At 44.0% G+C, this 20,438-nt stretch overlaps 1 protein-coding gene across 8 annotated transcripts in view; it reads right to left on the minus strand.

Annotated features, from left to right (window-relative positions):
- Positions 1 to 1,573: 1,573 nt before the first annotated feature.
- LOC108032896 (afadin) overlaps positions 1,574 to 20,438 on the minus strand; it is a 48,266-nt gene continuing 29,401 nt past the window's right edge. For 2 of the 8 annotated variants that reach the window (XM_017106934.3, XM_017106939.3), the window contains 14 exons: positions 17,444 to 17,796; positions 15,470 to 15,591; positions 14,533 to 14,587; positions 14,220 to 14,461; positions 13,719 to 13,925; positions 12,217 to 12,682; positions 11,178 to 11,702; positions 10,864 to 11,111; positions 10,686 to 10,804; positions 6,963 to 7,211; positions 6,590 to 6,830; positions 3,482 to 5,510; positions 3,247 to 3,368; positions 1,574 to 3,185 (listed from right to left, as the gene is read on the minus strand). In XM_017106934.3, coding sequence (XP_016962423.3) covers positions 2,993 to 3,185; positions 3,247 to 3,368; positions 3,482 to 5,510; positions 6,590 to 6,830; positions 6,963 to 7,211; positions 10,686 to 10,804; positions 10,864 to 11,111; positions 11,178 to 11,702; positions 12,217 to 12,682; positions 13,719 to 13,925; positions 14,220 to 14,461; positions 14,533 to 14,587; positions 15,470 to 15,591; positions 17,444 to 17,796 — 5,171 coding nt within the window. In that variant the 3' untranslated portion in view covers positions 1,574 to 2,992. The other 6 variants (XM_017106935.3, XM_017106936.3, XM_044095556.2 and 3 more) reach the window with 6 other exon arrangements.

Genomic DNA, 20,438 nt, shown 5'->3' on the forward strand with positions numbered 1-20,438 from the left:
CATAGCCGCCGCATCCGGAAACTTTGCTTTGCCCACAGTTCATATTTTTCTTTTCGCTCTGCGGCTGGCCCGCAGTTTTCCTTCAGCTCTCTATTTCCCTGTTGCTTCTGCGGCGTGGCGACCGCCAGCTGGAGGATATTGACAGCCGCAGATCGGGATCTGGATTAGCTTACGCGAGTATTGAAAATTCCGCGACTGGCAATCCGAATGCCCGCAGCCAACTGTCAACAACTCCTTAAAGTTCATTCCGCTCAGTCAACTGATTATGGCCCTATCCCCCGGCAGTGGTGGCTGTATCAAAGAGATTGGCGCATTTTAATAATTCACATGGCAAACTGTTGAAAAATAAATTTGGTCCGCGCACGCGACGCCCGAAGACATTTCCCTCGGAGGCGCTTTAAGAACACCCACGCCCCTATATCGGCAATTCACCTTGCCGGCAGCCGAAGGCCCCTGATTTCGCGCCCTGTCCCGGTGATTCCGCTTAGCAAGCGGTTAAAGTTTGCCGGTTGACTTTTAAATTATATTGTGGGCGGCCGCGGTCGGAATACACCGAAACTTGGCCTGCATCTCGACGTCCTTAAGTAAAATAGTGCTTAGCCTGCACTGGAAGAATTACTTTCAACAAGTAATGATGCTTTTCTAAAGCCGTGGCATTAGCATTTTTACTAAAATAAAATTATCTACACACATACCCAAAGAAAATTTTAATTCATTTTATCTACTTAGGAATGGGATTTCAGGACATCTTTTGTTGCATGCCTTTTGAATATCAAATTTCTATATGTGTAGTCTTCGTCGACGGTCCAATGAAAGTTGTTATAAGCAAAAAGCTTATGGATTAAAAAAAATGGTTTTGATTTGGCTTGGTCTTTTTTTCTGGATATAGAACTTTTTTCATATTTTTGTTTTCTGATTTCATTTAGTTTATGTTGTTTATCATTTATTTTTTGTAAGTGCAGCCCCTGGCAATTGTTGGGATTTTTCATTCAAAGCAGCCGTTGATGTAGTGTAACAAGTTTTCCTTGGATGTTTTCCTAAAGTGGCATATAATTTGCACAAATATTTCAGCAATCAAACGAAAAGCTTAGCTCGAGCCCAGGCCAAACCAACTCGTATGCACTCAGTCTGAGCATAAATCACTAAAGGCATTCTTCTACTTGTTCCGCAATTATGTGCACTGCACAAACTTTGATTTAAATTTTAAAGCCTCTCTCCCTGGCCAAAACTTGCCTTTTGCCAGCCTCATGAAAAATGTATTTAGGTAGGTCAATTCCCGAACCTGTTGATGCCCGGGAACAGCTTTTGAGCAGCCGACTTCTGCGCAGGACCGTTCCCGGCACTCAAAATTTCCCTAGGCGCGACATTTAAAACTGGTCCCAAAAACAGCTGATTTCTGTAAATGGTAAGCAACAACTCTGCCGGAGAAAATTTAACTGGATCAATGATGTTTATTTAACAATTTAAATTTACTTTGAAAAGCCACTTTAGACCACACTGAGTAAACTTCAATTAAAATTAAATTGGTACTCCCAAGTAATTAAAAAGACTCGCCTAGTTTAAATCGAAACACTTTATTTTCATTTTTATATAATTAACTTTTTATTTTTCATAAATATGCACAATTGCGTTGCTGAATTTGTTTGCATTTTGATATAATATATATAATTTTAATAAGTAAACCTAATCGCGCTTAAAGTGAAACTAAACGACAATTGTTGCATCTCTTTTTACAGAAGTTATTCCTACATCGATTGCATATTCTTGTTTCAGTATTTTTCAATATTTATTTTAAAAATATATTCAGTTATTAAAAATAAATCGTGTCTTATAAATAGAATTTAGTTTCGATTTGAAATACTTGGAATGCACAAAAATAATTTGTCGCCTCTGTGGTCGGTTTTTGAATAAATTTTAAGCTATGTATAATAAAGAGCTCATATACATGGCTGTGCATGTACGTTATACCCTTGCAGACGGTATTATATTTAAAGTAAGAGTTTGCTTGGCAGAAACACAATCAAAACGTGCCCCAACCTACATACATCCTCCCTAGTCAGTTTGCATGGTATCAATAATGCTTATTAAACATCATTTAAATCGGACGACTATGTAAAACTGACATGGTTTTAAGTGCAAGGATATATAAACATCGGCATGCCGATCTCATCACTCTTGTTTTTATTTTAAAGCCATTAAGTTCTCGGGAAGTGAAATCCTATTTGATTTAAATTGGTACTTTCTCTATGCATATTCGAATAACAAATTTTATATGCTCTAGGAGATGCCTTTGTTGCATTCAAAACGTGTTTAAAAAGGTTGCGTCGATTAAAAATATATAAGTGAAGTTTTAAATATTTCATTACTCGTTCGTTCGTAGATTGTAAATATACCTTTAATAATTGAATAATTGGACCATTTGTTTTAACGTTGTTGTGGCTTAGAATTCTCTAATGGATACAGTATATATATAAACGTTTTTTGTTCCGCACGGTTCCCAGGTAATTATATCTATGTATATCTAATCTAACTCTGCTCATGTACACTGCTGTTTAACCATACATTTATGTTGTAATCTGACGTAACAAATTGTTTATCGAAGGGATAAGTTAATTTTAAATGTTTACAACGCTTTACAAATGTGGCTCACCTTGCTTTCGTTGCCCTGTCTGGGCTCGTTATAGTTTTGTATATATAAACATAAGTATATATAGACTATAATGATATACACTGACAATTCTCACTAATTTAATTCAGTTGACATTTTGTGTAATTAACTCTGTAACGCGATAACTATGGATTGTTATTGCCTTGCTTAGCAAATTCGTTAGGTTTGTTTGTTTCTATCTTTATCTGGTATATATAACTTGGTCTATATATCTGTGTTTTGTTATGTAGAGCTAACGTAACAACTTGGCCCCAAAATATTGAAGTTTAAGCTTTGTGGTTTCCGGTGTGTATGTACATGGCGTTTAGCAAAGATATCCCCTCCTTAGTGCACCGCATCTATATCTCGCTGGGCCCGCGATATCTTAAGCTTGTCCTTGGGCGTGTTATCCTCCCCCGACTCCAGGGCAAACATCTTCATCTTCTCCTTGAACGAAAGCTTCTCGGGCACCGCATCTCCAGCGCGCTGTTGCTGTTGCTGCTGCTGCTTCTCCGCCAGGCGACGCGTGCGAGGATCTCTGTGTAGAGAAATTGTATTATTTAGTCTATAGTTTGTGGCAAGTGTCTGAGTTGTCATACCTGTAGACCTCTTGCGCTCCAATAACTCCGGGAGTGGATTGCACAGAGGTATTCCAGAGCGCAGCATCGGAGGTGGCAGGCATGGACGGCAGCATGGAGGCATCCAAATTGTGTTGCAGATACTATAAAATTATTTTAATAATTACTTATATTTAGTTCCCACAACAATAAAATATTAAAGTGAATAAACTTATAAAAAAATAAAACAATGAAATATTAAAGTGAATAAACTTACACTCGTATCTTCTCTGATGGTGTCCAAATCCTGATGCTCCATTCCGTAGTTGTCCATGATGTATTGCTGCTGCAGCTGTTGTTGCTGGCTGTTTGCGCCTACAAAGTTGTTCTCCTCGTCATGGAAGCTTACTCGCTTGTTATCCCTCTGCATCAATGGCGGTGGCGGAGGTGGTGCGCCCAATCCTCCCACCATTCCACTTCCAGTAGCCGAAACATAGGCGGCATTTAGTTCCATGGCGCTCAAAGGGGATCCCTGCATGGTGTTGTTGTTTAAGCTGCCACTCAGATTGTTGTTGTTATTGGTTTGGGTGTTCAGGAGAGAAGCCTTCTTAATCTCCACGGCAGCTGCTGCCTGGTTACTAGTCGCAGTTTTAAGTAGACCCATGGAGGAGTTGCCAGTGCTGCTCCGAAGTTTTTGCTGAGACATGATCAAGTAAGAACTATTCCTCTCTGGTGGCGGAGGTGGAGGAACTACGGCATCAAAGGTCTCGTTGTTATTATCCTTGTCAAGCATTGTAAGCTGATTAAGCTCTTTGGCCAAATTTGATATCGGATGCTCCGTGTGCAGATGCCGCTCGTCCGCGAAACTGGCTGACTTTTGAGATTTCGAGGGCGACGAGGGAGCTCCAGTGGGACCCGCACCTCCCTCGGAATACCGATTGTGCTTGAGTATGCTCTTCGGTTGCTGGGTGTTGCTGCTCGGAGGTTGGGTAGTCGGTGCTGGCGGCTGTGGGGCTGGCACTGAGTCCACCGGACTGCCGCTGTCCGTAATCTCTGCCAGCTTGATTTCCGTCTGCCGGTAACTCGTAATGGGTGTCTGTATGGCATTGACCTGGCCGCTGCCAGCCAGTCGGAACAGCTCTTGCACGTTTTCCTTGTCGTACGGCTGCTCCTGATCCTGATCCTCCTGTTCCTGCAGCTCCTGTGCTCTTCGCTCGAAATCTCGCTCCAGAATCAAGGTTTTCAGTTGCTCCTCCTGCATGGGGGATCGGGAGATGATTTGGGAGAGATCTGAGATCTGCTGCTCCCGCCATTGGCGAATGTGTTCGCGTCGCATTTCCAGGTCCTTTTCACGCTCCTCCCTTTCCCAGGGATTGCTCCCGCTGTGAAGACTACGGTTGTTTGCTTGGTTTGACGCCACATAGCTTCCCTTTGGTGGATCCAAAGTGCTGGCAACGTAATTCATCCCCGGAGCAATCTGCTGCGTGGCTTTGAATAGTGGATGTGTAGCGGTAGGCGGCAATGGGGGCTTGTCCTCCGCCAGAAGCTGTTGTCCAAGGTATCGCTGCTGATGCTGCTGTGGTTTGGGTGCCGTACTTGGTGGAGCGTTTTGTTTGTTGGGAGAATGTAAGCTGGCTGAAGGTTTCGGGGGCAGGGCTATAAAGTTGGGAGATTGTTGCTGTTGGTGCTGTTGGTGCTGTTGCAACTGTTGCTGTTGGAGTTCGTAGAGAGTGGCTGGATCATGAAGCTGACTGCGCCTGTACTCCAGGCTGCCGTTCTGATAGCCACCTGCGAATTCGTTGACATTCTGCATGCTTTGGCTGCTGCTCATCAAAGGTGGCTGCTGTTGCTGCTGTTGCTGCTGCTGCAGGGGCAGTTGCTGCTGGGGCTGCTGGTGGTGGTACATGTTGCTGATGTTGGGCATCGACGGAGCCATCATCTGCTGCATGCGCAGAGGGTGCTGGAAGTTCTGCTGGCTCTTGGTGCGATTGTTCAAGGTGAGCTGGTGCTGCTGCTGCTGGCCATTGAGATTGCTACTGCTGAGTGCGAACTGTTGCTGCTGCAGGGAGTGTTGTTGCTGCTGTTGTTGCTGCTGCTGTTGCTGGAGTTGCTGCTGCGCCGTCTGCTGGCTGTGGTAGTAGGCAGAGACGGGCCGAGTTGGCGGCAGGCTAGCGTTGGCCTGCAGATGTGGCTGCTGCTGGTAGGGAGATGGCTGTGGCTGTTGTTGTTGTTGCTGTGGTGGCTGCGGTGCAAGCGGGGAACTGCCATTGTAGGCACTCATGGCGGCATGTGCGGCAATCGGCGGTCTAAAATGAAAGCAATTAATATTACTAGGAGCCAGCGAATCAAGGCTTCGGTTGTTGCTTTTGGTGGGTAACAAGAACTTCATATTTATACCAAATAACTATAACGTTTTCAGTGCTCTAAAAACATTGGTTTACTTTCGTTTCTCCTTTGAAACAAGTGGGGTGTGCTTATTGCAAAGGTGCGTGCCTGTGTACAGCAGCAACATTTAAAACGGAAAGACAGCAGCTAATTACTCACGTACTTGGGACATTTCTACAAGTTCATATTCTTTCTTAATGGGTATAAAGCCATAAAGTAGTTTCTTTAAACGCAATGTCACCCTAAAATTACACACATGAGAGTTAGAAAAAATTTAAGTTTACATACACCTTTCTGTGGTTACACCCACACACTATGCCTGACCTCGACAACACCCTTGGTTTTGTTGTTCATTATTAATGTCACTCGTGGTTCCTTTGAAGTGTGAGATTCCGATGATCAGGATTCTCAATAAGTTTAAACTTAAACATTACTGCGTTTCTGGTTTATTCAAAGCTGGCTCTGGGATTGACAAAAAATTATGAAAAAATTAAAAACATCTCCGATAAATTTTTTTATTTTATTACAATTTGGTGAAATTAATTAGAACGAAGTCTGTTAAAAATTCTTTTGCTCCTTCCTTTTATACATCTCACATCTATTAATTTTAAATCTTTATCGTACCCCAATTCAGAATAAACATTCTAATTTCGGTTATTTTTCGCCGCGTAATGATTTTTCGGACCTAACATATACAGAACAAACCAATCAAAAACACATTAACAACCAAAGTAATTCAAACAATTCCAGCGAGAATGGTTTTAGTGGTAAGCTGAACACAACTGAATTTCAAATGACATTTTAAAGTGGGTATATGTGCAAAATAAATAACAGCACCGGTCGGAGCTCTAGCAGAAGACATTAAAATGGTTTGCAAAACACATTTAAATTATATTATACTACTTTTACCTACCCACATTTTGATATTACGATCAAATACTCCTTTAAAAGACAAAAATTCCCGTAACCCGCATATACGAGTATGTGATCAATAAATTACCTCTCGTTCAGAATCGGCTGGCTTTGATTTTGTGCCCGATAAACGCTGAGATTCTGATAGAAACCCTGCTCGTTGCCGTTGCCGTTTCCATTTGCATTGTTGTGGCTGCCGTTTGGCTGACCCAGCATTCCGGCTCCGGCCCCTCCGACCCCTCCGACTCCTGCCGCTCCCACGATTCCTCCCATGGCCGACGTATTGTTATGCAAACTGTGCGTGCTGCGTGACTTGGAATTGGCCAGGGCTGTGTTGAAAACGACATGCATTCGGGGAAGAGAAAAATGAATTAGTCTCTGGCTTACAAGTCGATTGGATTGTGCTCCGATTCCGGTGGTTGGGGGAGGGATAAGGGATGAGGGGTGTGCTGTTCACTTACATATGGTACCCGATCCCGTGTGGTGATGCAGAGCCGGCACCGACTTGCTGTTGGGCAGGTGTGCGGCTAGGGGATTGATGATGCTACTACTGTTGCTATTGCCTATGGTGTTGTTGTGGCTGTTGTTCAGGTTTTGGCTAAGACTGAGGCTGTGATTCGGATGACCGTTGGCTATCAGTGGACCCAGGGATTTGGTCGACTCGGCGCCGCCCATCCGCGTCAGATCGCGTTCGGACATACGTCGATTACCTGTGGTTTTCCAGTTCCCAGCAACATCATCATCATCAACGTCAGCGATTTGAGTGCATGGTTTGGGATTTAAGAGTTGGTGGTGTAAGTGAGGTTGATTGGTGCGCATGGAGGGGGAGAAAAAAAGACGGATAGACAGTTTGACATTTTAGTAATTTCCTTTCAGTGTGAGAATGCAAAATGTGATTAGTATAATATTAATATATGCAAACAACGTCTAATTACACATCTACAACAAACGAAAAAATTCAAATGGGGAATGAAACTATAAACTTTACACACATGAATAATAGACATGGAGCCATCAAAAAACATTTGCCAATACTCGTTCCATATACACAAATATACATTTAATTCAAAGAAAAACGTGTAAGGTTCAATAATTGAAAAGGTCAACGCCGCTGCAATAAATTAATTATGTAGCATCAAAGTGCATTAAAATCACCCGAAAATTAAATAGTACAAAAGTTCAATAGCACAGGCCTACGAACATTTTGAGCACACCTAACATCCTTTTATTTCGCATTAAGCAAATTCGCCAACAGTACTGGTACTTGAAGTGTTTTTAATAAAATATTACCAAATCACCTCTTTGCGTATATCTTCAATGATGGTCACAAATAAATAATCGCATAAGTCTTCTATATGGTCATTTTTGATATGCTATCTTAACTTAGACCGTAAATAACATTTTTTTACACTTTAATATTTATCATTTTTTTCACAAACAAATGCCATCGCGTCTACTCAACCAAGGAATAAAATTATGTCGGTTCGTGAACCCTATAAAATTTATTAAAATATGTTGAAATGTACTAATATGCGATTACATTAAAAAAATTCAAAGATCAGTTCAAACGCTAAGAAACCTATAATTTGTTCAACAAACTTCTTAAGAAAGAAATGAGGATGCAAAGAAAAAATTTTAAATCTTAAAATCCGGCAGGGAAATACTATACTAAAAAGCCTAATCGACTATAATAACAACCAAGAAAGGAAGATCAACCAACAGCTCAAGTGATGAACTAAACAAATAAGCAAATCTATTTATAACAGGCAAAACCAAAGGCTAATAAGTAAAACAACGAGGAAAACAACATGAACCTCGGTGCAGCTTGGTGGGGTTGTCATCTGTGTGTCGGACACACTGTTGTCGATGCCGGTCTTGTTGAGCTGGGCAATGGCGTTTCCACCACGCCGCCTCCAACAGCACTTGCACCACCCTCATCGTCATCATTATCACCCCCAGTGGAATGGACACGAATTTCGAGCACTTCGCAGTGAGCAGCACAGCAGCTGGTGGAGGATTCGCCGGCCGAAGAGCAGGACTCGACTTCGCTGCAGCTGCAGCTGCAGGAGTGGCAATCATCAGTGGCATCTCCGCAATTCGCACAGCTCTTTGAATTTCGCATATGGCTGGTGCAGCTGCTGCTCCTCCGCTTGGTGTTGCTGCTACTACTAGTGGCCAGGGAGAGCAGCAATTTGGCCGTGGAGGGCGGTGAGGACGGCGCCCGAGGGCGTGGGCGTGTCTGCTTGCGACAGTGATGATGATGATGGTGATGGCGAGGATGTGGGCCTGGCCTAGCCTTAAGTTGCACATGCTTTTGCTGTTTGTTGCGCTTCACTTGCCGCACACTGTGGGCCTGCCGATTGCTGCACATGACACTTTGCCGGCAGCTGGCATATCGGGATAATTCCGCCTTATCGTCCTGGCAACTGTCGTAGCATTTGAAGGTGGCAACTACCTGCTGCTGATGTGGCCGCTGCTTCCCTTGATGTTGCTCTTGCTCGGTGTTCTTGCTGCGACAATGACCGCAGCAGGGCCAATCGCAGCTTGCATTATCGCCGAGCTTTTCCGCTTCATCGTAATCCTTGCCCGCACTGCCGTACAGACTCCACTCCTTCAGCTGCTTGAGGATGAGGCCCTGCTCAGCCTGGGAGAGTTTGGAACATGGCTTGCTGCCGGGATCATCCAGTGCAGAGGTGGAACGGGACTTATTAATGCTGGGCGGGAAGTTCTTATTGGCATTGAAGTAGTCGGCCATCTCGCGGACTTTGCCCTGACCCAGGGGCAACAAAAAGCGGGGACTGAGGTTCACCTGGCTACTTGCTCTTCGGCTGTTTGCTTGCAAGGTGCTGGGAGTGGTTTTGGATTTTAAGGGGGTGCTGGCACAATATCGATTGCTTGTATTTACAGTAGGAGAACGGGTGGAGGAACTTTCGATTTCACACACACTAGGAACTTGGATGCTGACAATTGGGGCACCCGTAGCGACTCCTGACCTTTTGTGCGAGCGCTGGGTGTTGAGTTGCCGGTGACAAGGTGACTGATTCTGCCGGAGCAGCGGCATGCGCTCGATGGATTCGCTGGATGAACGCTGGCTGTTGGACCCGGAACCGCCGGAACTGAAGCCATCCGCGGAGCAATTAGTTGCCCTCTTGCTATTCAACTCCCTGCGAATCTTCTGTATTAGCGGAATCCTTTCCGATTGCTCTGCCATCAGGGATTCCGTGGAGGAGGCACTGGCTGCAAAGTGACTGATCGCATCGTGGGTATGGTACTTTCTGTCGATTCCAGTGGCTCCTGGCTCAGTTTCTACTGTTTGCTCTAGATCAAAACTGACGGTTTTTCGATATCCCGCTACAGGGTTCCTTTTTACGATGGACGAGCAACCGGAAGTGGACATGCATGGTCGATGGGATTGCTGTTTCTCCTCCTCTTCGTCATCTATAAAGGGAATCTCATCTGAGTGGGCCACGGACGCAATCCCCTCTTCGTTCAGCGGCTGGTGAGCATCGCTGTAGGCGGCAAAGTTCCCAAACGATTCCTGCGAGTCCTTGGCCGGCTCATCCTGGTACTCCTCGATAAAGATAGAAGGCGGTGGAGTTCTTCTTAGTGGCCTCATGGGACTAAAGTGGGTAACAGAGGGAGCCATCGGCGGCGGGTGATAGTAGGCACCCTGATCGTTTCCTAAATACAAGCTGCTGGCAGATCGCGCAATGGGTCTCGTGTCCCGGTACCTCGGATCAATGTGCAACTGGTGGCCCAGGGCACACAGTTCTTCCTGCAGACAGGAGGCACTTAGACGTCTCACCGGCGGGGAGGAAGTGCGCATGCAGGCAAAGGATTCACGACGACTGCGATTGAGACTGTCGTCCGAGATCGAATTGCTGTAGTAACGAGCTTGCTGTTGAAACGAGGAGTGGCGACGCTGCTGGCCAGGATTCAGATGATGGAGAAAGTTGCTGGGGGAAGCTTCTAGCGTTTCGAGTGGAGCAGCATGGGGGATGGGTTGGTTACTTGGTTAGCTTACACAACGTGAGTACGGTAGAGTAGAGTAGTGGGTAAGTATCTTGGATGACTGAGTGAGTTGAGTGTTCTTAGCGTCCTACCCAGCACCTGGAGTCGCTCTAATGTGTGTGTTTTGTTTTGAATTGTGTGTCTAATAATGCACTCCCTTGGGAGCTACTCACCACGCTGGATGACCGGGCTGGGCTGCTGCAGTAGCGTGGCCAGCCCATGGTAGATGGCTCCCTGCTTGGCCACCTCCAAACTGACCACCGGACCCGTCCGCACCAGGTAGTCCGCAGCCCTGAGAAGACATTTGGAAATAACCGAAGGTATTCTAGGAAATTTGCTCAATATTCGTACCTCTCTTGGGTGATACCAATCAGACTCTGGCCATCTACGCGAAGCAGCTGATCGCCAGCTTGCAGGCGTCCGTCTGCATCTGCCGCACCGCCAGGAACGACACTCTTGATGTAGATACCCAGCTTCTCCTGGCCAGCTCCCTTGGCTGCCACGATGGACAAGCCCATGCCGTTGCTATTCTTGTGCAGCTTGATCAGCTGCAACTCAGGTTGTGGCAGCTTGTTCGACATGGCACTAGAGCTACGGGCCTGCAATGGATATAAACGATGATTTACAAGGGTCCCAAAACACCAAGTAGTGACCAAGTGACTCACGTTAAATTGGTGCATATAGACGGTCCAAAGGCCAATCGAGGTGGGCTGTGCCGCCAGACGACACATTCCTTGCTGCTGGAGAGGGTTGAGAAAGTCGACCAGACCTGTTGGTATGCCTCGCACAACGTCGCAGCTGAATCCGTCGTCGGGGAGCAGCAGTGCCAAGTGCAGCTCAGGTGACTCTTCCAAGCGCACCTCTCGTCCATCGGCACGGGTCAGCTCGTCGGCCACGGACTCAGCCATCCTAATGGCCGTATCTACCAGGTTGCGCGGCAGCTTCTCCTGCTGCAGCAACGCAGCCATCTGCAGGGAGTTCAAACGGAAGCAGGAGCAAGCCAACTGTTGAATCTCCTCTACGGAAGATTTGGGTGCTTGCAAGAACTGCGCGCACTGGTTAATCTTGGCCAGGTGGCAGTCAGCCGCCAGTTCCAACCCTTGCCGTTCTGCCCACAGCTCCAGTAGCTGCAGTCGTTCCGTCATCACCTTGCCCCAGTCAGCTGTGCACATGTGAGAGTTTGCTACAATCTGGTAAAGGTGAAACAACGAAATTAGTGGATGTGGAAGAATAAATAAACCAGAGGTGCCAACTATATTTCATAAATTTTTTATAATGTTTAGTGGGTATTCAAACGTAGAAAAAAAAACGATTTCCCAATAACAAAATCTTAATTGAACAAGTAAGAGAGTTTAAAGTATAATTATCTAATTTAATTTAATTTTTTAAATTGTTCTTGTGTGTAATCCTTTCTTTTGAACTTCAGTTTTCAGGTCTTGATTGAAGTTAAGACAACATAAATCATAATATTTCATCAACACTAATCAGTTAAAGTTTAATAGCTGGAACGTGTAAGTCGACTTAGGAAACACCGCCACAATGATTTTAATTACTATTTCAATATTTTAGAATAGTGAGAAAGTTATTTTTATGAAGAATATAGGCTGCAAATCGAGAACTAAATAATCCCTCTTATACACAAAACAAAAAGACATTAATTGGCATCTCTGAGTGTTTAAGACCTGGCCGTTTTAGGCCGCTCACCGTATTGAAACATATGACATTGATGTAGTGGAACAGCTGGGAGAACAACTGGATTGTAAGTGCTGCATTAACGCGACATCTCCTAAGCAGAGCCATCGCCGATCCCAAGACGGTCAGCACGAGACCTGCCGCAGAATCGTGGTCGATGTTCTCCGAGAGAAACTGGTTGAGGGTTTGGGAGAGTTCCAGACGGAAGCAGTTGACCAGGTTGCGGAAAGCGGTCTGCACTGCCTCGGCCAAAACCTCTTGAGCCTGAACGCTGAAGGCGCTGATGTGACGGTCGGATTTCAGGAAGTGCAGGAACTCCGAGCTGTTGGCCATCCAAAAAGCAAGGATTCGCGGATCCGTGTACTGCTCCTGGACTACGCTGTAGACCAGATTGGCCACGTGGTGCAGGAACATGGTCAGCTTGTGGGCGCGCTCCGTGGGCTGCAACTCTGGGCGGTAGTGGGTGGACGCTCGATACCTACGGATAAGTTTATTTCACTTTTATCAGTCTGTGTTAAATAGACCTGTAACACCAGTCGCATCTATTGATTTTCACGCTCGTCAAATGTCCCTTTTCCCCCAATTGGATGACCGGTTTCGTGCTCCTGCTGTTTCAGCCTGGCCATTTCCCTTTTGCCATTTCCCCAACATCCCGCTGTCAGAACACATTAATATTAATAGCTCACAAATTGGGTCAGCAGCCAAGATAAATCATCATAATTGATAATGAATTGTTGATACTGGCTGGTGCTTGGGTCGCTCCTGTTGAAGGGGCAAGAGGATGAGGATCTACTGCCCTCTGGAGCATGTCGCTCCACTCTATGTGTGGACATGTGTCAGATGGTATTAGCTGGCCTCGGTCCAGCTGTAATTTGTTCATGTCCGTGGGGTCTTGCTAAGTGAAGCTCTGATTTTGGAATTGAAATATAAATGGATTCATCGAAGGACAGATTGCCTTTGAAATTTGACCCACATGCTGTAAGCCAATGGCGGCGGGGGTCAAGGAGGTAAGGTTATCTTTCACATCTAACTTATGGTTAGATGCTTAAATATATTTAGATTAATTGAAGTAGTCAGTCAACTTTTAATTGATAGATAAGTAAAACAGTATTTAACCGCATCAAATTGATTTACAAACGGATTAATAATGTTATTCAAAGCAATTATCTTGTTATTCTTAGGTTCTGTACGGGTGTTTTAATTAAATAAGGATTTGTAAGATCTAATTCGTAGGGTCAATTTCGGTGGTTAGAAAATTCTATTAAGGGGTTTTTATGTCTTTTAATTGATTGGTTATCATTGTGTTTATCATTGATCGATATTCTTTCCTAATTGGAAAATGTTTGGTTTCCCAACTGCCATGTTGTATTCGGAAGGCTTTCCAGGCGATGTTATTCTAATTAAGTAAGGGGACAACGATACATCCAAACAACAATTAAAGCCAAACAAGCGCAGTCCCAGCCTTTTATCATGCTCCCCCCAATCACATTGGTGCCCCGTAATGAATTACACACCTGGCACACAGATAAAGCGAGTAGACAGGTGCCAGCTTAAAGTGCGGAACGTTCACGTCCAGCTCACTGATAATGTGACGCAGAAAGAGTTCCTGGTGAGTTTCGGGGAACTCCAGGACAGCCGGCAGGATGGGTTCCTGTCCTTGAGCGTCGCCGGAACCACTGCCACCTCCGGCCAAAATGCCAGATCCGGCCATTTTGGGTGACCTACATATCGAAGAGGGTTAATCGATTAGTACACGGTACAACAAAAACAATTCAATTTATAAATACGATAAGCAGCTGTGACATTGCAAATGGAAAGGAAAACAGTTGCATAAGTTTAAAGCGCACACAAAATATTGAACAAAATTAAAAGTTAATCAGACGGTGGATGAATACAATAATGCATTATTTGATTGCTTTATGGTTGTGTATGGAAATTGTGTTGGCTTTCCTGTTTATTCCGAAGGAAGAATTTTGAATAATCTGTAAGTACATGGCATCGAATTCGAGTCTTACCGATCCTGGCTGTTGGAACCACCTGACTTCATGCTGGAAATCGACTTGGTCTCGTTCTCCAGATTACCTTCAAGGCTTTGGCCATCGTAGTTCCCGGGAGTGGCCGCCTGATCCTGCCCAGCCTTGCTGTCCACCACATCCCTTAGCGTGCTGCTCAGGGGGTGATCACTGGAGTTATTGTTGTTGTGATAGGCACTGGATTGGTTCGATTGCTGGTGGTGTTCGTAGTCACTTTTGTGCGTCTACGATGTGTTGATAAAAATTCGCAAAAATAGTAGAAGAGTATAGCATAGCGTTTCGTTTAAATACCCACCGAACTCAGAGCTCCGTCCTCATCGTTCCAGGATCCGGGGGACGTGGGGGACCTGCTGCCAAAGTCCATGAAGTATTTGCATCGTTGGGTCGATTGTTGGTGGGGATTCAGGTGAGAGTGTGTGTTTGTGCAAATTGTTTTGCATTTTTGTTGGTAATTTTTTCGGTTTGGTGAGTGCATGAGATTAATGTTTTACACAAACAATAAAAACAAACAACACGTAACGAAACATAAACGAACAGTACAATAAGGCGTGTAAATAAAACAAAAAACACATGAATATAAGTATATGCGCAGCATACGACTAGAAAAACCCTCGAATAAATTTCCAACATTGCAAATGTCTCACCTAGCGCAAATTAAATTGGCTTAAATATACAACTGCTGGCAGCTAAAGATGGAAATTTTTAGCTCGTGCATTGGCTAGGCCATTCATAAAGAGAATACGTAAGTCTGACCTTCAGTCAGGAAAGTGGGTTCGGCCGTTCAGAATGGCAAATAGAAAAATGTTATTTCTGCTATATTTCGCTGGAATACAACTTCTTTATGTTTTAATTGCCTTCTGTTAATTGCAAACGGAATTTTGTACAAATCGATATAAAACATTTGATTATTAATACATTTTTGACAAAGACTTTGCACAAAAAATATAAGTAAGTATTAAATTAAATCTGTAGAATAGCCTATGACTTAATATACGGCAATGTGTATGCCTATGCTTAATCTATCAGCAAATGAAAAATATTTCTGCAAAATAATCTCTTCAATTAAATTAATTTACTATGACTTATCAAACTCAATCAGTATTAATTGGAAGAAATTGCAAAATAAAAAACTGCACATCACTAGCTGACAAAGCATTTGGCAGATTAAGCGCAGCGTAGCATAAAAGTTGGCGCTAGAATCAGGACCCACTTCAATCTCCCGGATTACTCACCTTTCGTAGAGACACGCCGAGTCCAGTTGGGACTGCGACAGAGCCAGATTGTAGCGTCCGTCCGTGGGAGAGTCCAGGAAGCGGTAAGAGGCCACCCGTCCGAACATCACAACCGATCCGTTCTGGGGAGGGCAATGCGAGCACATATGAGTTAATTAAATTTGCAGGCCGATGTGACGAGGGTTAATGTGCTAGCAGCCATCCAAGTGATGTAATAATTGTAATTAAGTCGGCTATTACTGGAATATTTACAGCGCGAAGGAAGAGTGAAGCACACCGACTGACAGATTCCGGGGCACTGAGTCAGCGATTGGAAAATTTTCGGGGCGTTTTGAAATCGAGGCTGGCAAACAGAGACGCCCCTCTTTGGGGGGAAATTCGAATGGACCTGTGTTAATTTTTTATGTTTTTGTAGCTGCTATCGCTTTCTGCTTGTTTGTGTCCCCCTAATGCTGATTAGCTTGGCGAACTAATCTTCGACACAGACGGCCCAAAGAGAGAACTCGATTTGCATTACTTTTTGTTCAGGTTCATCGAACCGCAGCTAACCCCAATTTGCCAAATTAATTCCAGGGCATAACAAAGCGGAGCTAACAAAGCCAATCAAAGAAAATAAAAAAGAAATATGTTTTCCTTGAGTTAAAAAATTCACGTTCCTCCTTCTGTTTTCCTGGAGCATTCCCAAAAGACTGTTTGAGGTTATTTCCGAGCTGGGAGCTTATCTCCGCTTCGGTATTTGGCAAAAGATAGGGGAAAGCCGAAGTTTTCTCTGTTTATTTGGTTCCAAATTTATCAAGCGGAAAGTCAACAACAACGAAAAGAACGCACTTGCTGTTTTTTTAGGTATTCCCTTTGACTTTTCCGCTAATGCGTGAGAACGCCGAAAGCCAATTTGATTCATTTCCCAGTTGTCGCTCTCGTTTTGTTTCGTTTCCGTTGTATGTCGAAAAGTTGTCAAAACAAAAGATAAATCAGCGGCGACTCTAAGCTTGTGGGATGTGTACACTGTGCACTGTTCACCCTGGCACACTGGTATCTGCGGTTTTATTGCCTTTCCAACTCAAACTCAGACCAGATAGTGAACTTGAAGTGCAAATGACTGGGAATTGAAAAGTCCCATTCGATGCGGCTTGAGTTCGGCAATGTGTGTTTCGAAGTTCTGGCAATCACAGTACAAAGTGTAGATTTCATTTAAAAAAATTTAATTTTATAACTAAGGCTTCTTCATACCTCGCATTTAAAATGATTTCGAATTATTAGTAATTAGTAATGCAAAGCCCTTGTGAAATTCAAGTGTTTTGCCCCTTCCACACTAAAGCATTTGACGCATTTTAAACTTTAAGGAAGGAAGAAATCAATGCCAATGCTCATTTATCTTCAGCTGGTTCCATTCGAAAGTTGTCCCCTAAACGCTCGACTAAGCCGGCACGATTATTGGCTTGAACCTTCTCAGACAGTCGGAGCCCCGAAAGTGCACAAGTGTAAGAAAGCAGTAACAGCCGAATGGAACTCGGCGGCTTTTAAAGCCTTTAAACTTCAAGCGGGTCAAGGTTGGCAAAACTTTTCCTCGCAGCATTGCCTGCTGCCGTCAAATTAAGCATACGCCTCGGGTGACGAGCACGAAAATTCAACTAATTAAAACGAATTACGCGCAATTAGTTAATGGATGGGATATGTAAGAGGTCACCCCTAAAACGGCACAGATCTACTTAGGTTATACAGCTGGTAATAAGGATATTGTGCATTAAAGAAATGTAATTTACAAAAGTTTAAAATCGTTTAAATGTCTGTAATGTATAGACAAAAAACTCTTTAACCCGATCTGGACGTGAAAACTCATATTTAAATTTTAGCCTTTAGCACATTGTCTTGAAATTAAAATATTTAACATTCCTTTACTTATCTAGGATGGGAACTTTTCTAGTCTGTACTCTTGGGCAGACTAACTAATGTTTTGTCCCTTTCATGACTTACATGCAGAATGGTCGGCTGACTGATGTGATGGCCGTTGACGAAGGTCAGGGCATCGGTGTGCAGCGGGGTCACCGTGCACACTCCCTCCAACAGCGAGATGAGGCAGTGCCTCGCCTGGATCGAGGGTCCGAAGAGCTGCAGGCAGTTCGTGTTCGCCGATCCCACCTCCACGGGATCGCTGCCCAACTTGATCCGTCTCCCGCCATCGCCGCTGTGGGTCACCTCCACCAGCACGGGACCCTCGCGGTCGCCGGATATGTGGTTGGCCCCGTTGGACGCCCCCAGGGGCTTTTTCTTTCGTCTCCGGGGCTGTGAGTCCGCTGGTCGTCTCCGCACATGGAACATGATGGAGCCTGCAAGGCACACAAAAAAATAGATCAGTTCGAGCTCGAGCTTAGTCATTGATAAATTTACTTGTGATGTTCATGATTATAAATTGAATGTAAATATTGAATGTAAGTAAATAAACTGAAAAAGATAGGCAAAATGCAACCGCAGCCTTTTAAGCCGCCTTTTGTCTTTTGTGTCTCGCTGGGAAGTGCAGTTTGGGCTGAGTGAGGCAAATTTTTAAATCTCTGCCACTCAAATGGATGATGACGGGCATGACAGTCGTGGCCACATTTATTGGGATACCCAGACTAAGACTGCAGTTTAAAGATAAGTATTAGCCAGTTTAATGTTTGGTTCAAATATACTTCCCAACTAAAAAAGATACTCATATAGGAACAGGTGATGATGATGATAATTACGCTATAATTTTATAACTCCACCTAAGCTCGAGATTCGATCAGAGATTTAATTTTTCAGCTTACTGTAAAAGATCCCTGAGTCAAATGTAGTGCGCAGCTATCCTATGTCCAATATAGCCCCCGTTAGTGTTAAAACCTCCAAACGCTCACTGCAATCTCATCGCATCAGTTCACGTCGGAAATAACAAAGGCAAAACTGAATTTCCGAAAATGAAACCCAATTCGGGCTGCATCATCAATTTCAGACTCGATATTAGATGTTCGCTTTGCGAGCCAGCGAAAAACAATCGCGAGGGAAAATATATATCCAGAGACTTTGACTGTGGCCAGACTGAACCGACTGACTGACTGGCAGACCGGCGGACAGTTCAGTGGCAAGTTCTCGCTGGCTGGTTCTCGATATGAAAATGTATATACTACATTCCGAAACTTTTCATGGACGACAACTGCAACAACCAATGGACGGCATTCACTCCCATGCATTCCGGAATTTAGTACAGTCATGTAGCTGCGTATGTTTGTGAGCTAACGAAGATCTAGTGAGTTATCTGGTTAAAGAACAAAAGAGAATAATTCAAACTACCTTTGGAATAAATGAATCCAGCATAATAAATAGCTAAGAAATATTATTGTCTCACAAAATTCTCTTCATTTCCTCACCTATAATATTTCGTTTATTATTGTGGTCATCTTTTTTAAGAATGCTGTTCAAAAAGCGAAACGGTAATGTTATTTTAGGATCAAGCATTGCCAAGTATCAATTGGTTTACCATCATATGCTTTCCAGGTCTCTCAGCGTACCCCCATCTTTGGGGAAGCTGCTGCTGCCGTTGTTTATTGTACAGAATGCTTAACGAAGCATGCAAAATGTGATGGCAGTTACAGCAGCAGCACCATCCTGCCCCGACTGCGACCTCCCCACTTCTGCCCCTGGTTTTGGGGCAAATTGCAGCAGTTGATGGCAAGATGCAACCCAGACGTGGCATGTGCCAAAGGCATTTGGGCAATGCAGGCTAAATAAGGCATGACATGGGCGTGGCTTGTGCGACTTATTAGGAAGGAAGGGGAGTGGCACAGGCAATGTGGCAACGGGGCGGAAACTCCGGGGAAATCTAGCCATGCTTTCAATTTAAAACTTTTACAACAAGCAAGAGCAAAAAAGGAATTCAAACAACGACTACAAGAACGACAATTGGTAAGGAACGTAAAACCAAATGAATTGTATTGCTTTTGTATAATACCTTCTTTGCGAAACCAAAAGAACCACATCTGTATTTCTGTGTACTTTCCGGCGTTGTTGGTACGGACCTATTATTAATATGTGGCTTACACACATGGCTTAAAGGTCCGGAGCTCGTTTTCGCCTCTTCTGGAGCCGTCTAATAAAACTTTTCCGACAACTTTCTGGGCGCTCACAAAATAATCAACTCAAAAATGTGGGGTGCCACCAAACAGAAGGCAAACAAAAAGGCAGCCGGAGCTTAAGGAAACGAAGCCAAAAACACGAACACGCTTCATATACTTGATCTCGAGAGGCCTTGAATGGGATGACTGAATAATCCCCTTGTTTGGATTGCAACTTGTTTAGAGTTGAGCCGTAGGATAGTTGGGGGCAAAGTCAGCCGATGAACTTGATCGGAGATTATGAAGGGGTTGACTAACACAAACTCAAGATGTCATTTCGCCCTGGAATTCGCCGTTAAGCTGACTTGCCTCGGGGAATTTCTGTCTTCAAAATGTACTTTCCTTATTTTAAACATATTAATAAAATTCACAGTTCATGAAAATTACTCATTTTGTCCAATTAATAATGAATCTCGAAGAATAAAGCTCCTAATAATACTTGTATACTTTTATAAATTCAAGTGTAGCTTACAATGCTAAAACCACATTGTAAGAGGCAACTTTCTTTCCTAACTGCCAACGACAGCTCCCAATAATGGTGTTCACCAGACCAGGTAATTTATGACTAAACCCTGCACGCGCGAAGGTACAATTGTAAATCAATCAGTAAATGGACAAGTTCGACACTGGTAGACAGGTTGCACGACTGGCAGTCGGAGTAGTGCCTCTCATTTGGCATGCATATAGAAAAAGGACTTATAGCCAGCTCTTTTCAGCACACACACAAAAAAGGTGCAGCTTTGAACACGGATTCGTTTCCAAGGTCTATTTTGAGTGAAAAATAAAAATATGCGTTTGTTCTTAAAATCCTAATCTTAACTAAAGTTAACATATTCCTATTC

The sequence above is a fragment of the Drosophila biarmipes genome, chromosome 3R (genome assembly GCF_025231255.1).
Source record: "Drosophila biarmipes strain raj3 chromosome 3R, RU_DBia_V1.1, whole genome shotgun sequence".
Lineage (NCBI taxonomy): Eukaryota > Metazoa > Arthropoda > Insecta > Diptera > Drosophilidae > Drosophila > Drosophila biarmipes.